Source organism: Oncorhynchus nerka, linkage group LG12, assembly GCF_034236695.1.
Source record: "Oncorhynchus nerka isolate Pitt River linkage group LG12, Oner_Uvic_2.0, whole genome shotgun sequence".
Taxonomy (NCBI): domain Eukaryota; kingdom Metazoa; phylum Chordata; class Actinopteri; order Salmoniformes; family Salmonidae; genus Oncorhynchus; species Oncorhynchus nerka.
In genome coordinates, this window is record NC_088407.1 from 7,705,121 (window position 1) to 7,725,816 (window position 20,696).

The 20,696-nt window shown below is 41.2% G+C and overlaps 1 protein-coding gene across 1 annotated transcript; it reads left to right on the top strand.

Annotated features, from left to right (window-relative positions):
• Positions 1–278: 278 nt before the first annotated feature.
• On the top strand, positions 279–16,083 carry LOC135574240 (endonuclease domain-containing 1 protein-like). Its single transcript, XM_065025203.1, has 3 exons — positions 279–2,553; positions 12,087–12,346; positions 13,351–16,083. Exons 1-3 carry the CDS (start codon positions 2,544–2,546, stop codon positions 14,041–14,043), a joined length of 963 nt encoding a protein of 320 aa, XP_064881275.1. The 5' UTR covers positions 279–2,543; the 3' UTR covers positions 14,044–16,083.
• The last annotated feature ends 4,613 nt before the right edge of the window (positions 16,084–20,696 follow it).

A 20,696-nucleotide genomic window follows, 5' to 3' on the forward strand; every position in this document is an offset into this window, starting at 1 on the left:
GTAGTCCGCCATAAAACCCACAGAAGAAGACACTTTCCCTTCATCGGATCGTTGTTTACATCAAACGGAGAGTTACAGAGGAAGTATCTTATAAGGTTGAATGAAATGGATCTTATTGCTACATCTGAAGTTATAAGAAGAATGGAAAAGCGAATTGAAAACATTATACAGTTCTATCTCTGCAGTCATCTACCTATGATGCCCGTAGTATTGGTTCGGTATCGGTAACTACCGGTACAATCAGCAACCACTTATCTGCATTTTCAATACTATTTTACAATCGTATCTATTTTAATGTAACTATCTCTTATATTCGTGCTTTGTTGTATGTTGTAAGACGTCTGTGAAGTTGTGAAATCGTGTGAAGGTGATGCAGGCTACAGTTCACTAACTTTAACATGCTACTGGACAGTAGTTTATTTTCGGTTCCAGTGTTTAACACAGTTTTATTCAACATGTATCAGTCATGGATTAGCTAATACATGTATTATGTGATCTAGTTTAATGGTGTGATAATCGCGATATTTGCCTTGCATTTCAATCTACACATGAATATGGTTCTGCAATGTTAGGTCGGCTATTCTGTTCCCTTGACGTTCTGCAAGCATGAATACTATACACTAATGGAAGATATGCATTGTGTTAAGCATGAATACTTTACACTAATGGTAGATATGCATTGTGTTAAGCATGAATACTATACACTAATGGAAGATATGCATTGTGTTAAGCATGAATACTTTACACTAATGGAAGATATGCATTGTGTTAAGCATGAATACTTTACACTAATGGTAGATATGCATTGTGTTAAGCATGAATACTTTACACTAATGGAAGATATGCATTGTGTTAAGCATGAATACTTTACACTAATGGAAGATATGCATTGTGTTAAGCATGAATACTTTACACTAATGGTAGATATGCATTGTGTTAAGCATGAATACTTTACACTAATGGTAGATGTGCATTGTGTTAAGCATGAATACTTTACACTAATGGTAGATATGCATTGTGTTAAGCATGAATACTTTACACTAATGGTAGATATGCATTGTGTTAAGCATGAATACTTTACACTAATGGTAGATATGCATTGTGTTAAGCATGAATACTTTACACTAATGGTAGATATGCATTGTGTTAAGCATGAATACTTTACACTAATGGTAGATGTGCATTGTGTTAAGCATGAATACTTTACACTAATGGTAGATATGCATTGTGTTAAGCATGAATACTTTACACTAATGGTAGATATGCATTGTGTTAAGCATGAATACTTTACACTAATGGTAGATATGCATTGTGTTAAGCATGAATACTTTACACTAATGGTAGATATGCATTGTGTTAAGCATGAATACTTTACACTAATGGTAGATATGCATTGTGTTAAGCATGAATACTTTACACTAATGGTAGATGTGCATTGTGTTAAGCATGAATACTTTACACTAATGGTAGATATGCATTGTGTTAAGCATGAATACTTTACACTAATGGTAGATATGCATTGTGTTAAGCATGAATACTTTACACTAATGGTAGATATGCATTGTGTTAAGCATGAATACTTTACACTAATGGTAGATGTGCATTGTGTTAAGCATGAATACTTTACACTAATGGTAGATATGCATTGTGTTAAGCATGAATACTTTACACTAATGGTAGATATGCATTGTGTTAAGCATGAATACTTTACACTAATGGTAGATATGCATTGTGTTAAGCATGAATACTTTACACTAATGGTAGATATGCATTGTGTTAAGCATGAATACTTTACACTAATGGTAGATATGCATTGTGTTAAGCATGAATACTTTACACTAATGGTAGATATGCATTGTGTTAAGCATGAATACTTTACACTAATGGTAGATATGCATTGTGTTAAGCATGAATACTTTACACTAATGGTAGATATGCATTGTGTTAAGCATGAATACTTTACACTAATGGTAGATGTGCATTGTGTTAAGCATGAATACTTTATGACACTCCCTTCCTGTATCTGTCATAAAGGCCTATGCATTCTTTGTCCTTTAGTTACACAACTAAATCTAGTAGCTGTCACTTACCTTTCATGCTGTAGGTCAGCTCTCAAGGTGCTGAGAATGCTTAGTACTGTAACTGTCACTTACCTGTCATGCTGTAGGTCTGCTCTCATGGTGCTGAGAATGCTTAGTACTGTAGCTGTCACTTACCTTTCATGCTGTAGGTCTGCTCTCATGGTGCTGAGAATGCTTAGTACTGTAACTGTCACTTACCTGTCATGCTGTAGATCTGCTCTCGTGGTGCTGAGAATGCTTAGTACTGTAGCTGTCACTTATGTATTCTCTGTATGTATTAGGTATGAACCCTGGACATACAGGTACCTCCTGCACTCCCCTCCTGCCTCACGCCTGGCCACTGTCCCTGATGATCTACCCCAGGCCCTCTTGTATTCACCCCAGGCTTCTGAACTTGCCCTGGTGGGGCGAAAACCAGCAGAAGAGGGTGAAGTCCTTCCTGTCTCCAAGTTCTGCCTCTGAATGTGCTGGGGTGAGTTTTTACATAATAAATGCAGCATAGAAATGGTATTTTAATATTTTCTTCTCTCATGATGTATCAATGTCTCAGGATGCCACTGGGTCAACATTATCTAACTGAATAACTTTTCTGTGACGATATGTGGAAGAAGATGTGTCTGAAGTAAACAGAGGACTTGGCTTAGAGTTAGTTCTGTCTGGTATAATTAGTGGTCCAGACTGGACAAGGAGGGTTGGATAAACTCCTCTCTATGAAGATGAGTCCTGTCTGGTATAATTAGAGGTCAAGACTGGACAAGGAGGGTTGGATAAACTCCTCTCTATGAAGATGAGTTCTGTCTGGGAATAATTAGTGGTCAAGACTGGACAAGGAGGGTTGGATAAACTCCTCTCTATGAAGATGAGTCCTGTCTGGTATAATTAGTGGTCAAGACTGGACAATGAGGGTTGGATAAACTCCTCTCTATGAAGATGAGTCCTGTCTGGTATAATTAGAGGTCAAGACTGGACAAGGAGGGTTGGATAAACTCCTCTCTATGAAGATGAGTCCTGTCTGGTATAATTAGTGGTCCAGACTGGACAAGGAGGGTTGGATAAACTCATGTCTATGAAGATGAGTCCTGTCTGGTATAATTAGTGGTCAAGACTGGACAAGGAGGGTTGGATAAACTCCTCTCTATGAAGATGAGTCCTGTCTGGTATAATTAGTGGTCAAGACTGGACAAGAAGGGTTGGCTAAACTCCTCTCTATGAAGATGAGTCCTGTCTGGTATAATTAGTGGTCAAGACTGGACAAGGAGGGTTGGATAAACTCCTCTCTATGAAGATGAGTCCTGTCTGGTATAATTAGTGGTCAAGACTGGACAAGGAGTGTTGGATAAACTCCTCTCTTTGAAGATGAGTCCTGTCTGGTATAATTAGTGGTCAAGACTGGACAAGGAGGGTTGGATAAACTCCTCTCTATGAAGATGAGTCCTGTCTGGGAATAATTAGTGGTCAAGACTGGACAAGGAGGGTTGGATAAACTCCTCTCTATGAAGATGAGTCCTGTCTGGTATAATTAGTGGTCAAGACTGGACAATGAGGGTTGGATAAACTCCTCTCTATGAAGATGAGTCCTGTCTGGTATAATTAGTGGTCAATACTGGACAAGGAGGGTTGGATAAACTCCTCTGTATGTGTAACAGGTGTAACTATTTATCAGATGTAACAATCAAACCTCCCTATTGGCTGTGTGTTCCACATTCTAAAGTAGAACCATCATTGTACTTGCTGAAATATTGTCCAGAAATGACCTCATTGGACAGAAAGTGGAACTCCTCCCACACGCATGTTGAACAAATATAATGTTTCCCTGAAACAAAGTATTCCTGTAGTTTAATGAAATAAGAAACTGATTCATAGTTCATCATACATCATTACAAGCCAACGCTCAATAGCAACACTGCTATTGGTTGTTTAGTGTCTCTACAGGCCCAAGAGGTTTTGTTTAAATCCATTGAATACTTTTAGTTTTATTGACCCAAAAAATGTTTTGAGGCCCTAAAGTAAATATACTTTTGTTAAATTATTGACCTGTGGAACATTCACCTACTGGGTCAATTGTAACATTTAATATCCACCAGTTGGTTGAATTGTAAATGACTGGTACGTCCTAGGAACATACTTACTGTGTAATGGAGCTGAGATATGTTTGTATTAAAATGTTATTAATTCAACTTAAACAATATTTTCACAGTAAACTAACGTCTAAAAGTGTTAGTCTGTTCCCCAGTCTCCTCTACTCTCACTGAGAAAAGGCCTCAACTGAAGAATCTACAGCTGCTGAGTCTGAGGTGTTAAACAGCCCAGTGCTGCTCTGACCACAGTGTTGTTAGGAAACACATTTTCTAACTCTACATACACAGCTTTGTGTCAGCTGTTACTGTGAACTACTTCAGTTACTGGAAATAAACTCAGCAGTGGTCAGACCACAATACATCAACATAAACAACACCAATAAATGAAACCACTATTAATATCTTCTGGTTTCCAGTCATGAAAACTGAGTTCTGGTTAGTGATATTAATGAATGTGATCTCAGCAACCATAATTCCAGAACAATCCCACTGTAGTAATAGTGTTTTATACATGTAACCTTTTCTACCTGCAAATCAGTAATGAAGGAATAAAAAGGAGAGAGAGAAGGTGGAAGAGAGAGACGGAGGTGGAGAGAGGAGTTGAGAGAGACGGAGGTGGAGAGAGGAGGAGTTGAGAGAGACGGAGGATAGATAGGGGCTAGAGAGGAGTGGGAGAAGGGGGAGAGAGGAGTTGAGAGAGACAGAGGATAGATAAGGGGGAGAGAGGAGTTGGAGATGGATGATAGATAGGGGCTAGAGAGGAGTGGGAGTAGGGGGAGAGAGATGGATGGATGATAGATAGGGGCTAGAGAGGAGGGAAGAAGGGGGAGAGAGGAGTTGAGAGAGAGAGATGGAGGATAGATAAGGGGGGAGAGAGGAGTTGAGAGAGACAGAGGATAGGTAAGAGGAGAGAGGAGTTGAGAGAGATGGAGGATAGATAAGGGGGAGAGAAGGTGGAAGAGAGAGATGGAGGTGGAGAGAAGGGGGAGAGAAGGTGGAAGAGAGAGAGAGGGAGAGAGGAGTTGAGAGAGAGATGGAGGATAGATAAGGGGGAGAGAGGAGTTGAGAGAGATGGAGGATAGATAAGGGGGAGAGAAGGTGGAAGAGAGAGATGAAGGGGGAGAGGAGTTGAGAGAGAGATGGAGGATAGATAAGAGGGAGAGAGGAGTTGGAGATGGATGATAGATAGGGGCTAGAGAGGAGTGGGAGAAGGGGGGACGAGGGACGAGGGAGAGAGATGGATGATAGGTAGGGGCTAGAGGGGAGTGGGAGAAGGGGGACGAGGGAGAGAGATGGATGATAGATAGGGGGCTAGAGAGGAGTGGGAGAATGGGGGACGAGGAGAGAGATGGATGATAGATAAGGGGAGAGAGGAGTTGGAGATGGAGGATAGATAAGGGGGAGAGAGGAGTTGAGGGAGAGAGATGGATGATAGATAGATAGGGGCTAGAGAGGAGTGGTAGAAGGGGGACGAGGGAGAGAGGGATGGAGACATGGTTCTGAGGCAGCTGTATTCTTAAAAAAACTGAAATGACCGTCAAAATATTATTGTCAGGAAATACAATTCTCCAGGAAAGGGAATATGAACTAGAACTGGTGTGACAAATCGAATGTGAACCTACTGTCGGCCTACTTCCTGGGACTGGTGTGACACATCAAATATAAACCTACAGTCGTCCTACTTCCTGGGACTGGTGTGACCAATCAAATATAAACCTACAGTCGTCCTACTTCCTGGGACTGGTGTGACCAATCAAATATAAACCTGCTGTCGTCCTACTTCCTGGGACTGTGTGGTGATCAGACCTCCAGGCCTTTTAACAAGAACCATCACAGACGTGTTTGAGGAATTAAAATAGTCCCTAAATCTGTCATTGTAAAGGTATTTCCCCGACCCCCTGACCCCCTCTTTGACTTTTCCTGAATCTATGTTTTTAATTTCACACAAAAATGGTTTATTAGGAATTTTCATTAAAAATATGTTTTTCCTCCTTCCCCTATAATTAGAGGTCAAGACTGGACAAGGAGGGTTGGATAAACTCCTCTCTATGAAGATGAGTCCTGTCTGGTATAATTAGTGGTCAAGACTGGACAAGGAGGGTTGGATAAACTCCTCTCTATGAAGATGAGTCCTGTCTGGTATAATTAGTGGTCCAGACTGGACAAGGAGGGTTGGATAAACTCCTCTCTATGAAGATGAGTCCTGTCTGGTATAATTAGTGGTCCAGACTGGACAAGGAGGGTTGGATAAACTCCTCTCTATGAAGATGAGTCCTGTCTGGTATAATTAGTGGTCCAGACTGGACAAGGAGGGTTGGATAAACTCCTCTCTATGAAGATGAGTCCTGTCTGGTATAATTAGTGGTCCAGACTGGACAAGGAGGGTTGGATAAACTCCTCTCTATGAAGATGAGTCCTGTCTGGTATAATTAGTGGTCCAGACTGGACAAGGAGGGTTGGATAAACTCCTCTCTATGAAGATGAGTCCTGTCTGGTATAATTAGTGGTCCAGACTGGACAAGGAGGGTTGGATAAACTCCTCTCTATGAAGATGAGTCCTGTCTGGTATAATTAGTGGTCCAGACTGGACAAGGAGGGTTGGATAAACTCCTCTCTATGAAGATGAGTCCTGTCTGGTATAATTAGTGGTCCAGACTGGACAAGGAGGGTTGGATAAACTCCTCTCTATGAAGATGAGTCCTGTCTGGTATAATTAGTGGTCCAGACTGGACAAGGAGGGTTGGATAAACTCCTCTCTATGAAGATGAGTCCTGTCTGGTATAATTAGTGGTCCAGACTGGACAAGGAGGGTTGGATAAACTCCTCTCTATGAAGATGAGTCCTGTCTGGTATAATTAGTGGTCCAGACTGGACAAGGAGGGTTGGATAAACTCCTCTCTATGAAGATGAGTCCTGTCTGGTATAATTAGTGGTCCAGACTGGACAAGGAGGGTTGGATAAACTCCTCTGTATTTTTAAATTGGACTTTTATTCAACTAGGCAAGTCAGTTAAGAACAAATTCTTATTTTCAATTACGGCCTAGGAACAGTGGGTTAACTGCCTGTTCAGGGGCAGAACGACAGATTTGTACCTTGTCAGCTTGGGGGTTTGAACTCGCAACATTCCGGTTACTAGTCCAACGCTCTAACCACTAGGCTACCCTGCCGCCCGCACCTGTATGTGGAACAGGTGTAACTATTTATCAGATGTAACAATCAAACCTCCCTATTGGCTGTGTGTTCCACATTCTAAAATAGAACCATCATTTTACTTGCTGAAATATTGTCCAGAAATGACCTCATTGGACAGAAGGAGAACTCCTCCCACACGCATGTTGAACAAATATAATGTTTCCCTGAAACAAAGTATTCCTGTAGTTTAATGAAATAAGAAACTGATTCATAGTTCATCATACATCATTACAAGCCAACGTTCAATAGCAACACTGCTATTGGTTGTTTAGTGTCTCTACAGGCCCAAGAGGTTTTGTTTAAATCCATTGAATACTTTTAGTTTTATTGACCCACAAAATGTTTTGAGGCCCTAAAGTAAATATACTTTTGTTAAATTATTGACCTGTGGAACATTCACCTACTGGGTCAATTGTAACATTTAATATCCACCAGTTGGTTGAATTGTAAATGACTGGAACGTCCTAGGAACATACTTACTGTGTAATGGAGCTGAGATATGTTTGTATTAAAATGTTATTAATTTTAGCATAAATAATATTTTCATGATAAACTAAAGTCTAAAAGTGTTAGTCTGTTCCCCAGTCTCCTCTACTCTCACTGAGAAAAGGCCTCTTCAACTGAAGAATCTACAGCTGCTGAGTCTGAGGTGTTAACCAGCCCAGTGTTAGTCTGTTCCCCAGTCTCCTCTACTCTCACTGAGAAAAGGCCTCTTCAACTGAAGAATCTACAGCTGCTGAGTCTGAGGTGTTAAACAGCCCAGTGTTAGTCTGTTCCCCAGTCTCCTCTACTCTCACTGAGAAAAGGCCTCTTCAACTGAAGAATCTACAGCTGCTGAGTCTGAGGTGTTAAACAGCCCAGTGTTAGTCTGTTCCCCAGTCTCCTCTACTCTCACTGAGAAAAGGCCTCTTCAACTGAAGAATCTACAGCTGCTGAGTCTGAGGTGTTAACCAGCCCAGTGTTAGTCTGTTCCCCAGTCTCCTCTACTCTTACTGAGAAAAGGCCTCAACTGAAGAATCTACAGCTGCTGAGTCTGAGGTGTTAACCAGCCCAGTGTTAGTCTGTTCCCCAGTCTCCTCTACTCTCACTGAGAAAAGGCCTCAACTGAAGAATCTACAGCTGCTGAGTCTGAGGTGTTAACCAGCCCAGTGTTAGTTTGTTCCCCAGTCTCCTCTACTCTCACTGAGAAAAGGCCTCAACTGAAGAATCTACAGCTGCTGAGTCTGAGGTGTTAACCAGCCCAGTGTTAGTCTGTTCCCCAGTCTCCTCTACTCTCACTGAGAAAAGGCCTCAACTGAAGAATCTACAGCTGCTGAGTCTGAGGTGTTAACCAGCCCAGTGTTAGTCTGTTCCCCAGTCTCCTCTACTCTCACTGAGAAAAGGCCTCTTCAACTGAAGAATCTACAGCTGCTGAGTCTGAGGTGTTAAACAGCCCAGTGTTAGTCTGTTCCCCAGTCTCCTCTACTCTTACTGAGAAAGGCCTCAACTGAAGAATCTACAGCTGCTGAGTCTGAGGTGTTAACCAGCCCAGTGTTAGTCTGTTCCCAGTCTCCTCTACTCACTGAGAAAAGGCCTCTTCAACTGAAGAATCTACAGCTGCTGAGTCTGAGGTGTTAACCAGCCCAGTGTTAGTCTGTTCCCAGTCTCCTCTACTCTTACTGAGAAAAGGCCTCAACTGAAGAATCTACAGCTGCTGAGTCTGAGGTGTTAAACAGCCCAGTGTTAGTCTGTTCCCCAGTCTCCTCTACTCTCACTGAGAAAAGGCCTCAACTGAAGAATCTACAGCTGCTGAGTCTGAGGTGTTAAACAGCCCAGTGTTAGTCTGTTCCCCAGTCTCCTATACTCTCACTGAGAAAAGGCCTCAACTGAAGAATCTACAGCTGCTGAGTCTGAGGTGTTAACCAGCCCAGTGTTAGTCTGTTCCCCAGTCTCCTCTACTCTCACTGAGAAAAGGCCTCTTCAACTGAAGAATCTACAGCTGCTGAGTCTGAGGTGTTAACCAGCCCAGTGTTAGTCTGTTCCCCAGTCTCCTCTACTCGTAATGAGAAAAGGCCTCTTCAACTGAAGAATCTACAGCTGCTGAGTCTGAGGTGTTAACCAGCCCAGTGTTAGTCTGTTCCCCAGTCTCCTCTACTCTTACTGAGAAAAGGCCTCAACTGAAGAATCTACAGCTGCTGAGTCTGAGGTGTTAACCAGCCCAGTGTTAGTCTGTTCCCAGTCTCCTCTACTCTCACTGAGAAAAGGCCTCAACTGAAGAATCTACAGCTGCTGAGTCTGAGGTGTTAACCAGCCCAGTGTTAGTCTGTTCCCCAGTCTCCTCTACTCTTACTGAGAAAAGGCCTCAACTGAAGAATCTACAGCTGCTGAGTCTGAGGTGTTAACCAGCCCAGTGTTAGTCTGTTCCCCAGTCTCCTCTACTCTCACTGAGAAAAGGCCTCAACTGAAGAATCTACAGCTGCTGAGTCTGAGGTGTTAACCAGCCCAGTGTTAGTCTGTTCCCCAGTCTCCTCTACTCTTACTGAGAAAAGGCCTCAACTGAAGAATCTACAGCTGCTGAGTCTGAGGTGTTAACCAGCCCAGTGTTAGTCTGTTCCCCAGTCTCCTCTACTCTCACTGAGAAAAGGCCTCAACTGAAGAATCTACAGCTGCTGAGTCTGAGGTGTTAACCAGCCCAGTGTTAGTCTGTTCCCCAGTCTCCTCTACTCTCACTGAGAAAAGGCATCAACTGAAGAATCTACAGCTGCTGAGTCTGAGGTGTTAACCAGCCCAGTGTTAGTCTGTTCCCCAGTCTCCTCTACTCTTACTGAGAAAAGGCCTCAACTGAAGAATCTACAGCTGCTGAGTCTGAGGTGTTAACCAGCCCAGTGTTAGTCTGTTCCCCAGTCTCCTCTACTCTCACTGAGAAAAGGCCTCAACTGAAGAATCTACAGCTGCTGAGTCTGAGGTGTTAAACAGCCCAGTGCTGCTCTGACCACAGTGTTGTTAGGAAACACATTTTCTAACTCTACATACACAGCTTTGTGTCAGCTCTTACTGTGAACTACTTCAGTTAGTGGAAATAAACTCAGCAGTGGTCAGACTATAGATACAGAATACACCAAGTTGGAGACATCTTCCTCCATTTCATTCAGATGGACACATCTTCCTCTATTTCATTCAGTTGGACACATCTTCCTCCATTTCATTCAGTTGGACACATCTTCCTCCGTTTCATTCAGTTGGACACATCTTCCTCCATTTCATTTAGTTGGACACATCTTCCTCCATTTCATTCAGTTGGACACATCTTCCTCCGTTTCATTCAGTTGGACACATCTTCCTCCATTTCATTCAGTTGGACACATCTTCCTCCATTTCATTCAGTTGGACACATCTTCCTCCATTTCATTCAGTTGGACACATCTTCCTCCATTTCATTCAGTTGGACACATCTTCCTCCATTTCATTCAGTAGGACACATCTTCCTCCATTTCAATCAGTTGGACACATCTTCCTCAATTTCAGTCAGTTGGACACATATTCCTCCGTTTCATTCAGTAGGACACATCTTCCTCCATTTCATTCAGTAGGACACATCTTCCTCCATTTCATTCAGTTGGACACATCTTCCTCCATTTCATTCAGTAGGACACATCTTCCTCCATTTCAGTCAGTTGGACACATCTTCCTCCATTTCAGTCAGTTGGACACGTCTTCCTCCATTTCATTCAGTAGGACACATCTTCCTCCATTTCATTCAGTAGGACACATCTTCCTCCATTTCATTCAGTAGGACACGTCTTCCTCCATTTCATTCAGTAGGACACGTCTTCCTCCATTTCAGTCAGTTGGACACATCTTCCTCCATTTCATTCAGTAGGACACGTCTTCCTCCATTTCATTCAGTTGGACACATCTTCCTCCGTTTCAGTCAGTTGGACACATCTTCCTCCATTTCATTCAGTTTGAACATCTTCCTCCATTTCATTCAGTAGGACACATCTTCCTCCGTTTCATTCAGTAGGACACATCTTCCTCCGTTTCATTCAGTAGGACACATCTTCCTCCATTTCATTCAGTTGGACACATCTTCCTCCGTTTCATTCAGTAGGACACATCTTCCTCCATTTCATTCAGTAGGACACATCTTCCTCCATTTCATTCAGTAGGACACATCTTCCTCCATTTCATTCAGTTGTAGCAACCGTTTTTGAGTCAGGGGGATATTGTGGGATATTACTGAATGTGAACTCAGCAACCGTAATTCCAGAACAGTCCCACTGTGGTAATAGTGTGATGTGTATCTTCTGACAGACTCTATGCTGAGTAAAGTCATGTTTTTATCCTAAAACGTTTTTCTACCAGAACCAAAGTGTGGATGCAGTCACTATTTAGAGCAGTCTAATCTCATTAACCCAGAACTATAATCTTGTGTGATTAAGTTCTGGGTCCATACGTGTTAGAAACTACAGTAGGTTAGTCACATGTTATTTGTTACAGCAGTTTCCATGGAAACATACAGAGGAGTTTATGCAAATCAACCCTTTCTGTCTTGACACATGAAGGAGGAGTCTCTGAAAACCTATTTAAATCAGTCTGTCCTGACTCAGCTCAACAGTCTCCAGTCTACCAACTGGTATCTGTAACTTCATCTTTGTCTCTGTGGTGTACAGTCTTCAGGTGATGATGGGGGTATTGAATCATCTCTCTACTCTCCTCCTCCTCTCTCTCCTTCCTCCTGCTCTCTCTCATGTAGTGGTTAAGTTCAGTGATGTTCCACAGTGCCAGAAGTTCTTCCTGGAGGGGAAAACTCCAAATCTACCGGATATTTTGGTTGATGGGATAGTCAAGGACCAGAACCGCTACAAGCCGATCTGCCAGTTGTTCAACAACATCTACAGGTTTGCAACTCTCTACGACACGACAAACAGGATCCCTGTGTTCTCAGCCTACACCTTCTCTGGTCGTCCTACAGACTGCAGACCAAAACATCAACCCTGGATGATGGAGCCCCAGGTAGGACTCATGTTTATTCATATAACATAACATGTGTATTTGTTTACTGCTGTAAATCACAGACAGTAATGTTACAGAATATAGATCTACCACTGTGGAGGGTGTAGAGACTTGATTGTCTTGATTGTGAACCCCCTCAAAAAGATGTGGGTTTATTGTACAGAAAGGAGGGTTTATTGTACAGAAAGGAGGGTTTATTGTACAGAAAGGGGGGTTTATTCTACAGAAAGGAGGGTTTATTGTACAGAAAGGAGGGTTTATTCTACAGAAAGGAGGGTTTATTCTTCAGAAAGGAGGGTTTATTGTACAGAAAGGAGAGTTTATTGAACAGAAAGGGGGGTTTATTCTACAGAAAGGAGGGTTTATTCTTCAGAAAGGGGGGTTTATTGTACAGAAAGGAGGGTTTATTGTACAGAAAGGGGGGTTTATTCTACAGAAAGGAGGGTTTATTCTACAGAAATGAGGGTTTATTGTACAGAAAGGAGGGTTTATTCTACAGAAAGGAGGGTTTATTGTACAGAAAGGAGGGTTTATTGAACAGAAAGGTGGGGTTTATTGTACAGAAAGTAGGGTTTATTGTACAGAAAGGAGGGTTTATTGTACAGAAATTAGGGTTTATTGTACAGAAATTAGGGTTTATTGAACAGAAATTAGGGTTTATTGAACAGAAATTAGGGTTTATTGTACAGAAAGGTGGGTTTATTGTACAGAAATTAGGGTTTATTGAACAGAAAGGGGGGTTTATTGTACAGAAAGGAGGGTTTATTGTACAGAAAGGGGGGTTTATTGAACAGAAAGGAGGGTTTATTGTACAGAAAGGAGGGTTTATTGAACAGAAAGGGGGGTTTATTGTACAGAAATTAGGGTTTATTGAACAGAAAGGAGGGTTTATTGTACAGAAAGGAGGGTTTATTGTACAGAAAGGAGGGTTTATTGTACAGAAAGGGGGTTTATTGTACAGAAAACTTGTGAATTAATGAATGTTTGACTGTTGTTTCCTGCAGCTCAACGGGGAAAACAACAGCCCTGAAATGCAGAACAGTGGTAGGAAGATTGAATACCAACACCAGGCTGGTAACGACGACTATATTAACTCAACACAAAAGAAAGGGGTGAACAGAGGTCACCTCTTCCCATGTTCACATGCTCATGACCTTGATACTCAGAAGTCCACCTTTACCCTGACCAACATCGTTCCCCAGGTGGTGTCCTTCAACAATGGCAGCTGGAGAGAAATGGAGGAACATGTCAGAGAAAAGCTTGAGACGGACTGTATTAATAACAACAGGAAGATAAAGGCCTATGTGGTGACTGGAGCAGTTCCCAGTGACAACAACAAACTGAACAACAGAGTGAACATCCCAGGTCTCATGTGGACAGCCTACTGCTGTTACAACAACAACCTGAGAAAGTGGGTGGCCCGAGCACACTGGGGTCAGAACCAAAAGGAGGGCAAGGGGAAGACATTGCCCTCAGAAACCTTGGCAGATCTGTATAACATGTTGAACCCGAACTACCCAGGTGGTGTCCAGGTTTTCCCAGAGCAGTGTCCAACTGGTGTCAAACCTACTACTACTTCTACTACTACTACGTCTACTCCTCCCCATTCCTGGAGGAAATATCTTGACATAATTTCTTTCCCACTGAGGCATCTTTACAATGCATTGATAAATCATTCTAGAAGGTTCTTTGGATGATCTGGGTACATATGCTCTCACTATATCAACAAATTGTCAACTAAACTCTGGTTATGGTTAGATAACGGTTATAATGGTAATAAGGGTTATAAGGGTAATAATGGTTATAATGGTTATAATGGTTGTAATGGTTGTAAGGGTTGTAAGGGTTGTAATGGTTGTAAGGGTTATAAGGTTTGTAATGGTTATACGGGTTATAATGGTTATAATGGTAATAATGGTTGTAAGGGTTATAATGGTAATAATGGTTGTAATGGTTATAATGGTTATAATGGTTGTAATGGTTGTACGGGTTGTAAGGGTTGTAATGGTTGTAAGGGTTATAATGGTAATAATGGTTATAATGGTAATAATGGTTGTAATGTTTGTAAGGGTTATAATTGTTATTCGGGTTATAATGGTAATAATGGTTGTAAGGGTTATAATGGTTGTAAGGGTTATAATGGTAATAATGGTTGTAAGGGTTATAATGGTAATAATGGTTATAATGGTTGTAATGTTTATAAGGGTTATAATGGTTATACGGGTTATAATGGTTATAATGGTAATAATGGTTGTAAGGGTTATAATGGTAATAATGGCTGTAAGGGTTATAATGGTTGTAAGGGTTATAATGGTTATAATGGGAATAATGGTTGTAAGGGTTATAATGGTTGTAAGGGTTATAATGGTTGTAAGGGTTATAATGGTTGTAAGGGTTATAACCTAGTTGGAAGAATTTCTTCCGTAGCGAGGAATCTTTACAATTCCATGAGAAATAGTTCTGGAAGGTTCTTTGGATGATCTGGGTACAGATGCTCTCACCATATCAACAAACTATCATTACTGTTAGAGTAATGATTATCAGGGTTATATTGGTAATGAGGGTTGTAATGGTAGTGAGGGTTGTAATGGTAGTGAGGGTTATAATGGTAATGAGGGTTGTAATGGTAATGAGGGTTATAATGGTAATGAGGGTTATAATGGTAATGAGGGTTGTTATGGTAATGAGGGTTATAATGGTAATGAGGGTTATAATGGTAATGAGGGTTGTTATGGTAGTGAGGGTTATAATGGTAATGAGGGTTGTAATGGTAATGAGAGTTATAATGGTAATGAGGGTTGTTATGGTAGTGAGGGTTGTTATGGTAATGAGGGTTGTCATGGTTACATGTCAACATATGTACACTTTCAATTGTAATACTTTTCTCTTCTGTCTATATATATCTATATACTCCCTCTACCCATCTCTTCTATGTCTATATATATCTGTAGTCTATACTCTTCCCTTCCCTCTCTGTCAATCTCTTCTATGTCTATATATATCTGTAGTATATACACTTCTCTCCCCTCTATACTCTTCTCTTCTATGTCTATATATATCTATATACTCCCTCTCTACCCATCTATTCTATGTCTATATATATCTATAGTCTATACTCTTCTCTGTTTATATCAAATATAAAAAGTATGTAAGGGGACAGAATTCTATTTTAATAAATAAAATACAGTTTAATTCCTTGATGTGCTGCCATTACTCTTGTTAATGTTAATAATGAGGTTTAGAGCAGGGTTGAGGTCAATTCCATTTCAATTCCAGTCAGTTCTAGAAGTACACTGAAATCCATTTCTCTGCCATGCTTTTCAATGAGGAACATTTGGAATTGAAATGGAATTAACCCCAACACTGGCCTACAGTTTGTCAGGTTGTGACTTCCTTATGACTGTTACCATGGAGATACTATTATATGTTCTGAATGTATTTCTATCACTGTTACCATGGAGATACTATTATATGTTCTGAATGTAATTCTATCACTGTTACCATAGAGATACTATTATATGTTCTGAATGTAATTCTATCACTGTTACCATAGAGATACTATTATATGTTCTGAATGTAATTCTATCACTGTTACCATAGAGATACTATTATATGTTCTCAATGTAATTCTATCACTGTTACCATGGAGATACTATTATATGTTCTGAATGTAATTCTATCACTGTATGTCTCCATCTTCTTCCCATCTGAAGGAATAAACATCTATAATGAATGAAGCCTGTGTGAGTCTGGTGTTTTGTTCTCATGGTGTTTAAATGTAACCAAGTGACTCCAATAGAAATAAGGAAATAAGAATTGGTTCTTTACTGACTTGCCAAGTTAAATAAAGGTTAAATTATTTTAAAAAGGATTTTCAAGCAGTGTTGTCAAATCATCTCACCAGCAGGGGTCAGCCTTGTTTCAGTTTTCAAACCTCCAATCCATGACCTCTGTGGACAGGACAGGTTTCAATTGATTGATTAATTGATAAATATATTATATATATATAAAATACATATTTTGTTTTGGATGAATTTTCCTCTGCCTAGATTCCTTTTATGGATTATTTGGCTTGAAGACCATTGCGATGCGTTTTTACCCTTTGAAAACTATTCAGAAAAACTACAAAAAACTACAAGGCTACTTCCTGGAAAATTACGTGTCACTTCAGTAGTGTATAGAAAAAAATACCTTGGATGAGAGAGAGAGAGGGAGTCAGAGATAGATAGAGAGAGACAGAGAGGGAGGCAGAGATAGATAGAGAGAGACAGAGAGGGAGGCAGAGATAGATAGAGAGAGACAGAGAGTGAGGCAGAGATAGATAGAGACAGAGAGGGAGGCAGAGAGAGACAGAGAGGGAGGCAGAGATAGATAGAGAGAGACAGAGAGTGAGGCAGAGATAGATAGAGAGAGACAGAGGGAGGCAGAGAGAGATAGAGAGACAGAGAGGGAGGCAGAGATAGATAGAGAGAGACAGAGAGGGAGGCAGAGATAGATAGAGAGAGACAGAGGGAGGCAGAGAGAGATAGAGAGACAGAGAGGGAGGCAGAGATAGATAGAGAGAGACAGAGAGGGAGGCAGAGATAGATACAGAGAGACAGAGAGGGAGGCAGAGATAGATAGATAGAGAGAGAGAGAGGGGGGAGGCAGAGAGGGAGGGAGGCAGAGAGAGAGGCAGAGATAAATCAAGAGAGAGAGAGGGAGGCAGAGAGAGAGGCAAAGAGAGAGAGAGTTAGAGGCAGAGAGAGAGAGAGGCAGAGAGAGAGGCAAAGAGAGTTAGAGAGAGAGAGAGGCAGAGAGAGAGAGACAAAGAGAGAGAGAGAGAGAGTGAGGCAGAGAGAGCGAGAGGCAGAGGCAGAGAGATGGAGACAGATATAGAGAGATGGAGGCAGAGAGAGAGATATGTCATATATTCGTTTGAGACAGTTTCACAAAACAGAAATTATCCTGCATCAACAGGAAATTGGTATGTTGTTTTTAAGCCTTTTTAACCTGGAATACATTACAAATTAGCATTTCATTCTGTGCAGGAAAATTCCTACAACATCAGGATGATCAAATTAAGATCCGGCTCCTGTAGGTTTCACAGCAGTATTTCCTTCCAAGCAGGTTTTTCAGTTTTTGCAGCAAAAAAAAGAAAATACCCTTTTACAATGTACAAAATACAAAACATATCTTATCTGGTGTAAGAGATATGATGCAGAACGCGTGTTCAGAGTGTCAAGATCCAGACGGGTCTGAGGGCTATCAGGAGTACCTTCCTTGGGAACCTAAATCTAGACAGAGTCACAGACAGAATGACAGACAGACAGATACACAGACAGAATGACAGACAGACAGATACACAGACAGAATGACAGACAGACAGAATGACAGACAGACAGATACACAGACAGAATGACAGATACACAGAATGACAGACAGACAGATACACAGACAGAAAACTCCTTAGAACCATTGTCATGTTTTATCAGACCCAGTTCTGCCAGCTGACTTTAACCACCCACCACTTACTATATAGGAGAGGTCGGGTAAATTTAAGAACCCACCACTTACTGTATATAGGAGAGGTCGGGTAAATTTAACAACCCACCCAGTATTGTATATAGGAGAGGTCGGGTAAATTTAAGAACCCACCACTTACTATATAGGAGAGTTCGGGTAAATTTAACAACCCACCACTTACTATATAGGAGAGGTCGGGTAAATTTAAGAACCCACCCTGGATTGTAAATAGGAGAGGTGGGGTAAATTTAAGAACCCACCACTTATTGTAAATAGGAGAGGTCGCAACTTATGCAACAAAATGGTCCATGCCAAACCTCCAGCCACAAAAGAAAACGAGCCAGGCTCTTTTCCGCCCTCTTCTGATTGGTTGCTGTAAATGCAGATGTTGAGCCCAGTGCAACAATATGATGAAGTGTGAATGTTTCTGCCCCCCACAAACAGGAACACGGTTCCAAATAAATGGCATTATTACGTGTTCCACCACCCATGTTATCTACATGATTAAATGTCCATGTGGGCTGTGTTATGTAGGTAAACACCACCCATGTTATCTACATGATTAAATGTCCAGGTGGGCTGTGTTATGTAGGTAAACACCACCCATGTTATCTACATGATTAAATGTCCACGTGGGCTGTGTTATGTAGGTAAACACCACCCATGTTATCTACATGATTAAATGTCCATGTGGGCTGTGTTATGTAGGTAAACACCACCCATGTTATCTACATGATTAAATGTCCATGTGGGCTGTGTTATGTAGGTAAACACCACCCATGTTATCTACATGATTAAATGTCCATGTGGGCTGTGTTATGTAGGTAAACACCACCCATGTTATCTACATGATTAAATGTCCATGTGGGCTGTGTTATGTAGGTAAAACCTCTTGTTATCTCAGAGAATTATAACAGTTAAATCAGGAGTAAAGACCGGGATTATCCAGTCGCAGTACATTGTAATGACCTAAAACATGACATTTCTACCTGTAGGTTGTGTGACAGAGAAAGTCAAGATATCAGACAGGGGAGGTGATATAACACTGATCTAATGAGAATGTTTTGGGATTTTCACCCTCCAGACATTATTCCCTAAAGGTCTTAATGATGAAATGTCCAAGCATGTTATGTTGTAAACGTCAACATGAATTAATGCCTCCACTTCAGACGACTCTGACGTTTCTTCTTGAACGGAACCCAATGATTTATGAAAATTAACTTGATGTCCTCATTGTGGGTTTTACAGACGGGATCAGGGCCAGCCCTCCCATTAGACCTGTCAATCCCAAGATGGGTTTACAGACGGGATCAGGGCCAGTCCTCCCATTAGACCGTCGCCTGTGGCAGCACCTGAATTTGAGGCGATATTTTGACAATTGTCTGCCGCCCTCCGTCGCCCCTGTTCGGTCACTACACCGCCCGCGGCGCCCAGCCACCAGCTCATAGTGTTGCTACAGTTCCCTCCCCCACCCCATTCCCCCTTCTCCCGAAGTTCACTCACACTATCCTTGGTAGGACCCAGCCACCAGCTCATAGTGTTGCTACAGTTCCCTCCCCCAACCCATTCCCTCTTCTCCCGAAGTTCACTCACACTATCCTTGGTAGGACCCAGCCACCAGCTCATAGTGTTGCTACAGTTCCCTCCCCCACCCCATTCCCCCTTCTCCCGAAGTTCACTCACACTCTCCTTGGTAGGAATGGTGATGTCTGTCTTTATATGGGATTATCCAATTGGGAAACATGAATAAATTAATCTGCCAAATAAATGATTGTATTTTGTTTAAGTGTGTTTGTGAGGAAGACGATTAGTGATTAAGGCAGTAGCCTAATTTAATACGTGTTATGTACACATTCTGCCCTTGAGTTGCATTCCCATGCAAAACTAGACAGATAGCCAACAACTAAGTCTTCAATAAAACTCCCAAATCGTGACTTTTCTTGAATTAATATATTTGAAACGTTTATGTTGTGAAACTGCAAAATACATGAAAGAATATACTTTAGTATTCAATTCACACCGATATACTGTAGCTGTACATTAAACATTTGAAGTTGCATAAATACAAAGCACGCGCTAAGGTACCATGCATCTGGCATGATGCCAAACCATATAGCTAATTGTTACTCATATGGTAATTGGCTCCTTTCATTACTCTAATAATGTACAACCATCTATGTAGAATAACAAAGCATATTACACTAGAAACAGTAACAAAACTACAGTATTGTATATTTTACAATTCGTTTGCATGACGCACGAGCAAAGTAATACAGCTAACGACATACATTAAAGGCATTGCAATTTGTGAGTAAATGCAAACAACCAACATTGATATGTAAGCAACTCTATCAATAACAAGATTATCATCACTAGCTAAATGCTTGAATCGAACTTACAGACAAATATTTCCAAGGCTGAAGCGTAACAAGAAATAACTGAAAGACCTGCACCGTAGCGTTGTTTTTAGCTGCTTCTTTGCGTGCAGAACGAATTCTATTCTTCCTGTTTGCGTCGTCTTTCTAAGTACCAGAAAACTCCACTAGGGGGCGAATAACACCATGGAACACAATGAAAATACATTTCAACCATTGTAATAAAACAATATGTTACCTTGTAACAGAATGGCAGCACACACACTTTATCAGAATACTTATAAATGCACATTGTTATATTTGGTAACACGTGTTAATTTCCCCTCGACTCAACCCATTCGATGCCATGTCTCCATAAGGGTGGAAACGACTAACACTCACAAAGCTCTGACGAAGGTCTTGAGGCCGATACGGAAAGCTGAATAAAGAGCAGTGATACCAGCAACAGCAGTGATACCAGCAAGAGCAGT

Coding starts and splice junctions, on each gene's coding strand:
- LOC135574240 (XM_065025203.1), top strand. Junction 12,347..13,350: donor CCTGGATGATGGAGCCCCAG/GTAGGACTCATG, acceptor TGTTTCCTGCAG/CTCAACGGGGAAAACAACAG.